General features: G+C 51.2%; 2 protein-coding genes across 2 annotated transcripts; one reads left to right on the forward strand and one right to left on the reverse strand.

The window, feature by feature from the left end:
• Nucleotides 1-200: 200 nt before the first annotated feature.
• B0T23DRAFT_320596 (uncharacterized protein) lies at nt 201-2,311 on the forward strand (the record flags this gene model as incomplete). The annotated part of the gene is made up of 2 exons (XM_062835181.1): nt 201-1,238; nt 1,307-2,311. The coding sequence occupies 2 exons, from the start codon at nt 201-203 to the stop codon at nt 2,309-2,311; spliced, it is 2,043 nt and encodes a 680-aa protein (XP_062690780.1).
• Nucleotides 2,312-2,901: 590 nt separating this feature from the next.
• On the reverse strand, nt 2,902-5,335 carry B0T23DRAFT_192079 (protein-tyrosine phosphatase-like protein). The gene is made up of 2 exons (XM_062833234.1): nt 4,479-5,335; nt 2,902-3,710 (listed from the first exon to the last, which is right to left on the reverse strand). The coding sequence occupies exons 1-2, from the start codon at nt 4,983-4,985 to the stop codon at nt 3,156-3,158; spliced, it is 1,062 nt and encodes a 353-aa protein (XP_062690781.1). The 5' UTR covers nt 4,986-5,335; the 3' UTR covers nt 2,902-3,155.
• Between the last annotated feature and the right edge of the window lie 5,298 nt (nt 5,336-10,633).

Genomic DNA, 10,633 nt, shown 5'->3' on the forward strand with positions numbered 1-10,633 from the left:
CTGCGCGTGTCAATACCTACTGTTGGAAGGGTTCAGGCTGAAAAGGAAGAAGCAGCTTGCACCTTGGTTTTCTCTGGTCAAGCCATCGTCGTCAAGAAAGTGGTTTGCTACAGAAACCTCACTGCAAGGCATAAAAACGGAAAGAAAGGACGATTGCGACTGCAGTTGCTGTCTAGCGATTGCTGCTTCCACCTTCCAGGATGGCATATACTTTCCTGGACGCGGTCGCGGCCACTGGCCAGCGCATTTCCGCTTTCTTCCAGACCCTCACCATCTTTCTCCTCGACCATACTCTCCGACCGGCCTTTAGTTTGTTCTCAAGCAACTTTAACATCCCTCTGCTTGAGGGGCCCCCACCTCAGCAAACCGCCGCCGGAGAAGAGCAACAAGAACACCCGCGTCCCGAGCTTGGGCAATTTCAACAACAACAGCAACAACCTTCACATCAGCTTGACATCCAAGATCAGGATTCTGTCACTGCCACTCCCGCAACCACATATCAATCGCAATTCAAGAATCAATCCGAAGACGCCTCTGCTACCAATCTTAACGCTCTTCCGCAAGCGTCCTTCTTGTCGCTTACGCCCGAACAAGCAAACAGCTCGAAGCTGCCCGACACGGAACCCGACATGGCCCGCACGTCACCGGCCACGGCCACGCTGGCACCAGAACAGCAGCCGCTCAAAAAGATCCCCGTTCCCAACATCCTTCCCGCCTTGCCCCTAGTTGCCCCTGCAAAGGAGAATGCGGCCCCTGTCAAGGCCGGCTCTACCGTCACCGCCTCTGCCGATTCTGAGAACAATCTCACCGGAGATTTGGAACGTCTAAGCATTGCGACTGACGCCGCTGCTGTCGCCGCAACCGGTGTCGTCGGTTCCGGCGATCGGGTTTTGGCAACTCAGCAGCCATTGGATAACACCGCCCAGGATAACAACACTGCACCTGCCGCAGCCGCTGATGGTGCCAACGATGCCGAACCTCGGCAACACCTCAAGACCAGCGTCTTTCATGGCCATGGCCCTAGCACTAGTGTCGGTTGGAATATCGTCGACTCGCTTCCCAGGGCCCCGGTTGTCCGCTCCCCCGCTGTCCCTATCAACCATGAGCTCTCGCAGACTAGTCAGCTGAAGGAGGGTTTTACTGATAGCGCAGCCCAACTCGAGGCCGAACTTGAGACGCCTGAGGAGGCTGCTGAAAGAGCTATGCACGCTGGCTTCATGAGGGAGGCTTTGGATATGGTATGTCTCCATGCTGCTTGACTGCTCTCATGCCTGTGTCATCGGTTGCTAACTGGTTTCGATTGTAGGCCCGACTCGCCCTCAAGACCAACGAGACGCCAGTCGGCTGCGTACTTGTGTACAAGGACCGAGTAATCGCCAGGGGCATGAACGCAACCAACGTCAGCCGCAACGGCACTCGACATGCCGAGCTCATGGCTATCTGTGCTCTGCTGTCTTACTCTGGTGATGCTGATCTTGAGCCTAAGAACGCGCAACCCCAGTGCAACCACGATGAGCCTAGCGTTTGGGGCGATGTTGACCCCCGTGACGGCCACCTCTTCCCCTACGGCCAAAAACTTCACCCTGCTCCTCGCGTTGACCGATCGGTTATCTCCGAGTGCACTCTTTACGTTACGGTCGAGCCTTGCGTCATGTGCGCCTCGCTTCTTCGCCAACTTCGTATCAAGAAGGTTTACTTTGGTGCTGTCAACGACAAGTTTGGCGGAACTGGAGGTGTTTTCCGCATTCATAAGAACTCCCCTTTCTCAATGGCTTCAGCCCCTCCGTCGCCTGCGCCCCAGAACGGCAAGGGTATCGCGAGACCCGCTTTGGAGCGTCGCCCCGTTTCGGCTCTGAACATCGGCACTGGTGGAGTTGAAGGTCAGGAGCCTGAACCTGCCGGTGATGAAACCGACGAGTCTAAGCAGAATGAGACGGTGGGCGAGCAACCTGGCCAGGACACCACGTCTCTCTTCGAGCCTGAACTGCATGGCGATGGTGGCAATGTGGAGCCAGGCTATGAGGTAGAGGGTGGTTGGGGACGCGATGAGGCCGTCACCTTGCTCAGGCAGTTCTACGTCCAAGAGAACGGACGGGCTCCCGTTCCCAGGAAGAAGGAAGGTAGAGCGGCCCGCTTGGCGGCTATGATGGAGCGCGATGGCCATGCTGGCGGGCCGATGGCCGATGCCCCTGCGGTTCCCAAGCCAGAGGAGAATGGCACTTCCGTTGATGGGGATGCTGCGGCGCAGGAAGGTGAAGAGGATACGGAAAAGACGGAGGATGAGAACTCCGGTAACAGCTCGGATGCATGAACCGAGTAAATTCCATGAAGCTGCTGTCTTGGTTTCTAGCAGTCTGGCATGCAGAACCTGTGCTCTGGAAAAGAAGTGTTCAGGTTATTGATATGTGGAGGTATGTCTCCCTTCACCTTCTCTTTCCTTCTACATGCCATATATCGTATACTAACTGTTGATCCGTAGGTTATATCTTCGAGCATCAAGGAGTAAAAGAGACTATACAGTCCTAAAAAAACACTGCATGCATAAGAGCATACGGCATGGAATGGAGTAGCACGAGCTATGGCGGGGAGGCTTTTGCGTTTTTGCATCGATTTTCTTGATGGGTAGTGTTTGAGCATTGGTTTGCATGTAGATGATCAGTATCACGAGACTGTGGGCTTCAGGTTAGGGAAAAGCTATGGGTATGTAAGGAGGCAAGGAAGTGGAAAAGAGAAGAGAAGAAATTATGCCTCACGGCTTTACGAAATTCAAGCAGTTTACATATGTCGACCAGGAAGAGATATCGCGGGTTTGACGTAAACGCTATCTGGAGGCCTTTCTATTCCAAGTGAACGAGGGCTTATCACGGCTTGTGATCATGATGAGTGGCCAAGAAAAGATTGCGGGCTGGAAAACTTCAACACGCTCTGTTGGACTTTTCTGATGCCCATATGTCTGATATGTATGTACTAAACGTACAAATACGATGTCTCCTGATCATCTGAGCTCGAGTCTTGAGCAAAGATCACTATCCAACAACCCATCTTCTCACACTTGGACTTCTCCAGGGGCCTCGGCCCTACAGCGAAAGCCATTTCTCTTTCCCAGTGCAGTCCTCATATAGAGCCCCTGCCCTTCCACTACCTCCCCCTGCTCCTCATCTACGGTAAACCTCCTCCACAACCTCCGCATTCCGCCTCCAATCCACCAATCCCTGCTCCTCCCCCTCCTCCACATCAACAATCATAACCTCCCTAATCCTCTCCACTTCCTCCCTCGTAACTCCCAACCTCTCAATCACATACTTCTCCGCCCCTCCATACTCCTCATCAATGTAATGCAACGTAGCCAACATGGACTCCTTCCGGCTGGAGACCATTCGTTCGGCCGCTGCCCGGTCCCCGTCAAAGGCTGGGTCGAGCATCACGTGGTCGACGATGGCGGGCTTGCGGTGCGCCAGGCCGAGGTCGGTCAAAGAGTATTCGTGCGCGATGATGGTGGGGGGTAGGTGCAGAAGGGAGAGGAGAAGGGCGACAAAGAGGCCGGTGCGGTCTTTGCCGGCGCTGCAGTGGACTAGGAGTGGACTGGGGGATGGGGAAGAGGAAGAGGAAGAAGAGGAGGCGAGTTGCTGGAAGATGGTCCGGTAAGGGGCGTAGGTGTTGTGGGGGTCTGCGGCACCGGCAAGGATAGTTGAGTAGGCGCGGACGAAACCCTGTGTTTTTTTTTTTTTATGTTAGTGGTGGTACTTTGAGGAGCAACGGGGGGGGGGGGCAAAGGGAAGAAAGGAAGAAGAAGGGAAAGGGAAGAAAGAGAGCAGAAAGAGATTCAAAAAGACAGAAGAAACAAAAACAAGATAAAAGACAAAAAAGCAGAAAGAGGGAAGAAGAACATGGGCGCTGTATCGGCCTCGTAGGGCGTTTGTGCAAAATCGACTATGCATCATCGAAGAATACGCCGTATCCATCAAGGTTCTTGAAGCAAAGTCGTACATTGTGCCTTGCTTGCTGTCGCATAGCCGTATTCGCAAACAGAGCGAACGTGGAAAGTGATATGATGCAACATGAAAAGGGAGGACGTGATGGCCAGGCGACGAAGGATGAGACGCAACACGCGCCAGCACAGCGGAGGATCCGTCCTATGTGCTTCACAGAAGCTTTCATCATGGCTTCATGACAGGTTTGTGTCATCTACAAGTTCCCTGTGCCCTCTTGCCTTATGTCTAGGAATCGCGTTCCCACACGCTTTGGGACAAGCCTCAAGGGGGGCGGGTAGTGCAAGCACCGTTTCAGGTGACCCCGACTCCCGCCTAGAAATAGTAGATAGTCCAAGATGGCACCACCTACCCCCTTTCCGTACTCTCTCAACACACTCTCCTCCCCCGAGATCCCTTCGCGTCTAGAGACGAGGGAGGAACAAAAGAAAAAAAGAGGGAAAAAAAATTACAGAAGGAAAAAAAGAGGAAACACAGAAAGAGACTCACCGCCGGCCCATCAGTATAATCTCTAAACCTAGAATTCCTCAATTGGAACCGAACCGCCAACGCCTCCGGAGACATATCCGCGTCGGGAAACACGGGCACATGGCACCTCTGCGCGCCCGCCCACTCTTTGGGTTCCGTCTCGGGTGTCTTGCCAAACTCCAGCTTGGACCGGAAGTCGTACACGTGCGTGATTCCCAGCTTTTGCATCACGGCTACGCCTTCGTCCGTGAGCTGGGTGGGGTCAGCGGAGCGGAAGACTACACCTTTCCGAACCATCTTTTTGCGGCCGGAGGTGGATGGGATCTCGTAGCCACCGATGTCGCGGAGGTTGATGAGCCCAGGTGCGGAGATGAAGGGTGGAGAGGGGAGGAGGAAACTGCCGACGACGGAGGAGGATGGGGTTGGGCCGGGAAGCTGGCTTGGGTGAGGAGACCTGGAACCGGAGCCGGAGCCGGGCCCGGCGGTGGCGGCGGCGGGGGCGGCGGCGGCGGGGGCTTGGACACTCATCTTGTCGGCTGTGATGATATTATGATTCTTGGAATTTGAGTTCCGGAGGAGCGGTAGCCTTGTGTGGCGTATGACTTATGTATGACCTCGGGAATCGAGAGATATGGCGTATGAGTGGGTGTGTGGGAAGTGAGGCCTCTTCTTTTGTGTGTGCCAAGCCGTGATGTTGAAACTGCACTGGATGCTCCTTCCGTAACTGTATCTTTCTCTGCGATCTTGGTGATCCTGTACAGTATAGGGTCAGTTCTTGGACTATCGAAGCCCCAGTGCCTTTTTTGAAATCTAAGATCCTCGATTCTGCTCGTCAACACGAAGGTTGTTTGGTGGTGCGTCGTTGTGGTAACATCTGCACGGGGCTGCCCGGATGAATGGACCCGCGCCTTTACGCCGCTGAGGTATCGGAATTATTGCCAGCTGCTATTCCAGCATGACAGGGGCAGCTCCACTGAACCCGCGCTCGATCACACCCTACCTGCCGAGTGGAGTGGCACTTTCCAGTTTCCAGTCGACCAGACATACTAACAACTTTGCGAGCATGTTGCTGCTAGTGTAGATAGTGTAAAGAAGTCGAGGAGGCTCAGCAATCAGATGGCCCCCAACCGCCATCTCTGGAACCGTCACTTTGATCTTACCGGCACCATCATGTCAATACCATTGGAAGTCTTGTCGGGTCCAATTGCCGTCTCCAATTCTCAAGCAGAACAGCGGTGAGTGGAAAATTGCGAATTGCTGGCCATGATGGTTGAGGTGGTTGATTCTTTGTCGTCAATGGAAGAAGATGGTCCGCGGACTACCTACCCATCCTTCTTTTCTGGCCCGGCTACTGCTGTACATGTGGATTATTCTCATTTCCAGGATAATTGATACCCTGAAGACTAAGCCTTAGGTGTTCTTTAGCGGACTTTTTAACTGGATTGGCCTATGGTCTCCCTTCGGCACTTCAGTGCACTGCCCCCGGTACGTACTACCTTGAGGCTCCAAACGGAATTTTGCTTGCGGCATGTAACCCACCCCCCGTCTTACTCTTTTCCTTCCATTTCTTCTTCTTCTTTTTTTTTTTTTTTTTTTTTTTTTTTTTTTTTTGGTTGTTTGCCTGTTCATCTCAACCTATCCAGTTGTTACTATTTCCAATCAAACATGAAGCACTTAGAGCACCAAAAGCCATCATGCATAGATACTGGGCGATTTTATGATTCTGTCAGCCTGTCCCTCTATCTTTACCCTAAATTTTCCGGCCCCTTTGTCTCGAGTTCACACAGGATGGTGTAGCTTCTTCCACTCTAAGGTATTACAAACCTCAGAAACCGGTGAATACAGGGGGCGTCATATGTTTGCCTTGGGTGCCTTGGGCCTCTTGGGAGCGATGACGTCCACTCGCTGGCTCCAAGCCGCTCCGATGCCCTTTTGAGAATCGTTGCATGGCTGAGTGCGTGGACTCTTTTCTGTGTAAAGATAAGTGGAATGACGTCCGACCCGCGCACTCTTAAAGCTGCGATCATGTTTTTGTATTCTGCCCTTGCGATTTGTTTGTTCCTATTTATCCCATCGATCAGCCCGTTGAGCCCAGAGACTTGCCTCGAGATCGCCTTCTAATAGTTAACCAATGGGTAATGTGAAAGTGTGGTTGCCTTATTTGTCCTCACCGGAAACCCCCTTGTCACTGTGGTTGTGAATGACCATTCGCAGCTCTTCCCGATGAGTTGGTCCTCCCCCTTTTGAGGCTGACCATATCCTGCTACTGTGCCTAATAGTTAACCTGGGGAATCAAGTCCAGTATGAGAAACATGACATGCTTAAAGGGCGGTGGTGAAGGGATGGGAAGATGGCCGGCCCGTGTAATATAAAAAATGATTGTCGACTCCCTGCCCGCCTTGGACCGGGCCTCCTGCCTAGAAGCTTGGTGTATGACTATTTTCCATTCATGGGCCCCTGACATGGTGAACTGGATAGATGTGACCACTTTCTAAGCTCTTTGGCACCCATATCAGCGAGTGTCGCAAAAAGTAGTGATTTTTGGACCATTTAGGTTGGTGAAATTAGGTATCTCCAACCCCCGTGGCGCCTGAATGTGGCTTGCCATCACAAAGTATGTCGCATTTAGCTAACAGTTATCTTGGTGAACACAGATGTGTTTTAAGTACTGTGTGACTGGTGGCTCAAGTATATCTTCAGTTTGGAGTAGTTTGAATAATAATGGGTCAGGCTTGGGATAATTGGGACCCCAACTTGACCACACTCAGAATCTGAACAAATCTGCACCGTAAGTTCAGTTAGAAAGCGCAGCAATAAGAAAAATGCAAAAACCAGAAGCGGAGAGAGAACGGATGACGAAGAGAAGCAAGCACTACACTCCGGGACTCGAACTCGGGACATCATGTGCGATATTGAGTCATATGAGTTTCTTACTCTTTAAAAACCAAGCATATCAACAGATACGAGAAAGGCAGTGGATGAAGGGAACAAAGACTTGGTTTGGATTACCGAGCAAGATCACCGCCGTGTTGTCAAACTCGTGATCAGAAAAACTAAAACAAAAAGAACACAAACCCGGACGGGAAAAAGTCACCAAAATAAAACTCAATTATATTACATTTCTAGCTTAGCTGTTTGCTTTTCCTCCATGCCAAAACACCCAATATGGAGAACTCCAGACCTGAATGTGAGCGCCGTCGGAATATCGATGGTTGACGTGAGTCGAAAAAAGATCTAAGGATAGGAGACCTCCATGGCTCGGAATGTGTAAGAGATGACTGATGTAATGGGAGCTCCAGAGGGTGCCGAGTGATGTATTGAAAGCGTTACGTGATATCAGAGCCGAATCTCTGTAAAGGACCATGATGTTGAGGTGCCGCATGAATTACTCGTAGATCGAAAAGGCATCTCCATTCTTTCAAGCTTAGCGCTTTGTTGAGGAAGATGAGCAGGAAGGGGATGCCGTATCACGGACAATTTGGTTGTCCTTCTTGCAACTCGTGCATTGGACGTGCTGGCAGCTGGGCTCGTAGCATTTCGAAACCCAAGACGAGTTGAGAGCACCACACGAGCAGCAAAACCAATGCTTATACTCGGCAATATTGGATGACCCCTAGAGCTGTTAGTGTTCGGTATATCAGAGCGATCAGGAAGGCCAAATCCTACCTTGCTGCTGTTGTTGCTAATATAAGGCATCTTAAGGATAGGAATTTATGTATGAGGTGAGTGGTGGTGAACACTGGAACGGAGAACAATAGACAGACAAGGTCGAGTGGTCTTCATTCCCATCAGCATCCCGCTTCGTGCTCATTTATGCAAAATCTCAAGTCGCCCAAGGGGAAGCCTATACGATGGCTTCCTGTTCACGCGACAAGCCAGGCGCCCTCTCTGTCCTCCTTCAAGCTCAAGGCGAGCCGCATGGCCACGATGAACGCCTTGATGGCTCATGGAATTTTGTCTGAATCTCCAGGAATAGGCATGGAAAAAGCTTCAAGCCGAGTGGATCATGGCGAAGGGCGTACTGGATAGCGCAGCTTGTGGGAAAAAGCCAGTGTATGGACCCCAGAGTGGAATGAGCTGTTCGGTGAAGCTCAGATGTCCCCTTGACTAAACGTTGTGTTGCAAAAATTGTCAACTTGTTCGTTGACGACGGCATCAAAGCCAGCCAAGCCTCCCTTTACCGACCGAGAATAGGACACTCGTGAGCTGATTGAGACTAATCGACCGGTTCTTGAAGGTGAGTGACGCATCGATACTCTTCTCTCGCTTCGATCGCACTGTAGATGTGACGGCATGACCATACGCTAATGATGACCTCTCGCCTTGAATCCAAGCCTCCTTTTCTGTACCACGTCTGTCTCTATCGCCATGATCCATGGCTAGACTGCAGGTATTAGGCACGTTGGATTGAAGCCGAGATGCGCATAGTTGAAGCGCATGGTGACAAGCTCTGACTGAACTTGTATTTCCATGGAGTTTTTCTGTCCAATGAGAGTCAGTCAGTACAAGTGGCTCTAAAGCAAAAGCGCACCAAACATCGAACACAACAGAAGCAAACTTGCCATATATGGGAGTCCTACTACCATTTCGGCGAGACGACTGTTGAGACTCTGTGGATTGTAAACTCATTTTTGTGGTCAGGTATTGAAGTAGGGTGGCGTTGATTGAAACTAATCAGTCCGCAACCAACGCGGGACCAACTAAGCCAGAGTGTATGCAACTGCTCAGATAGAAGGACTTCCTTGATCGCGGTGAGGACCATGTTGCGCCATTCCCTTCAGACCTCTTTCAATCACAACATGAACAATGTTGGTCAATCGATCTCATTGGGCTGCCAACAGGCGCTTGTAAGTTGAATCGGGTAGCATAAGTCGTCCAAGGAAAACTGTTCGTAACGGTTATTAAAAATCTTTCGGCGTATGTTGTCCATTTTTGATGTCTCGGACCATGACATTGAATCTGCAGTCTAGTTAGAACAGTGATGCGACCTCTGGAGGAGAACAATCTTTCCACACATCACGGAAGTGCTCATGGAACCTTCTTCGATACCCTAGCAACACTACTCCTCAGACACCCTTCATCGTGAACAGAGTCGTCGTCGACGCCATCATAGGGCGTTAAGTTCTGTCGGCTGGAGCATCACAGTTGAGGACCAAAACTTGACCGCTGGGTCTATACTGTAAGGTAAGACCGAACTTCTTCAGCAAGGCGATCTCCCCTTATATAAGACGCCAGGTCGCCAGTTTGAACCAGCCGTCATGTTGACAGCCCGCAGAGCCTCACCCTACCATCGAGGGGCTTTGAGAGTCTACAACTGCAGATTCGGATGCAGTCAATATCGTCCCGCGGGACTTTGCCCGGAGGGGCAGTTTGTCTGCCAAACACAGCAGTAGTTCAACCAGGCCGTTGATAGTGGGGAAAGAGCCTAACTGGCATATTCAGCGCTACCCCCCGAGTGTCCCACATGAGACAGCTAGCAATTCTTGGGATTGCGCGTGCAAGTCTGCTCACCTTGAAAGTGTGACTTCCATGTTCTCATGTTGTTGCTATCGCCAAGAAGGAAACGCGGCGAGCCGAGGCTCTGAATGCAACACTTGATTCGAGGCGGATTCTTGAGGCCTAAAGTCAGTAGTGAACTAGAATAGTAGACAACCAGAGTTCAGAAAACCGCGCTCATCCATATTGATCTTCTGTCCCGACAAGGAATACGAAAGTTAAGAAGATATAGACGGATGGCTTGCAGTTGGAATAAGGTTGCCCTGGTCATGGCCAACCCCAACCCAGGAACAACGGCCATCGAAACGTCAAAACGTTAATGATGGGATTGGATGATGAGATCATGTTGAGACTGCGCAAGATGCATACAGATGATTACAGATGAAGAGTTTCGGAATCTCGCGCCCAACGCCCAGTCTCTACTTAGGTAAACTACGTTGTGCTAAGTACCTAGTGTACTAGTCTGCGATTCTTCCAATTCCGGGCTCTCTACTGTGTAAGTAGGTACTGTAGAGATATCATCCCACAAGTCCGTCGCAAGCACTGAAACAACATGTTGCAGAAGAGCGCCTGCATTCCAGACGAGGATTTTTATCCTCTTATTAGCGGGCATTTGCGCTGTGTGAACAAGAGCAGGGCAGGCACAGTCAGGGTGCACTTTGCCGTGCGCAGGGTAAGTA

This window comes from Neurospora hispaniola, assembly GCF_033458365.1.
Source record: "Neurospora hispaniola strain FGSC 10403 chromosome Unknown B0T23scaffold_6, whole genome shotgun sequence".
In the NCBI taxonomy this organism is placed as follows: Eukaryota; Fungi; Ascomycota; class Sordariomycetes; order Sordariales; family Sordariaceae; genus Neurospora; species Neurospora hispaniola.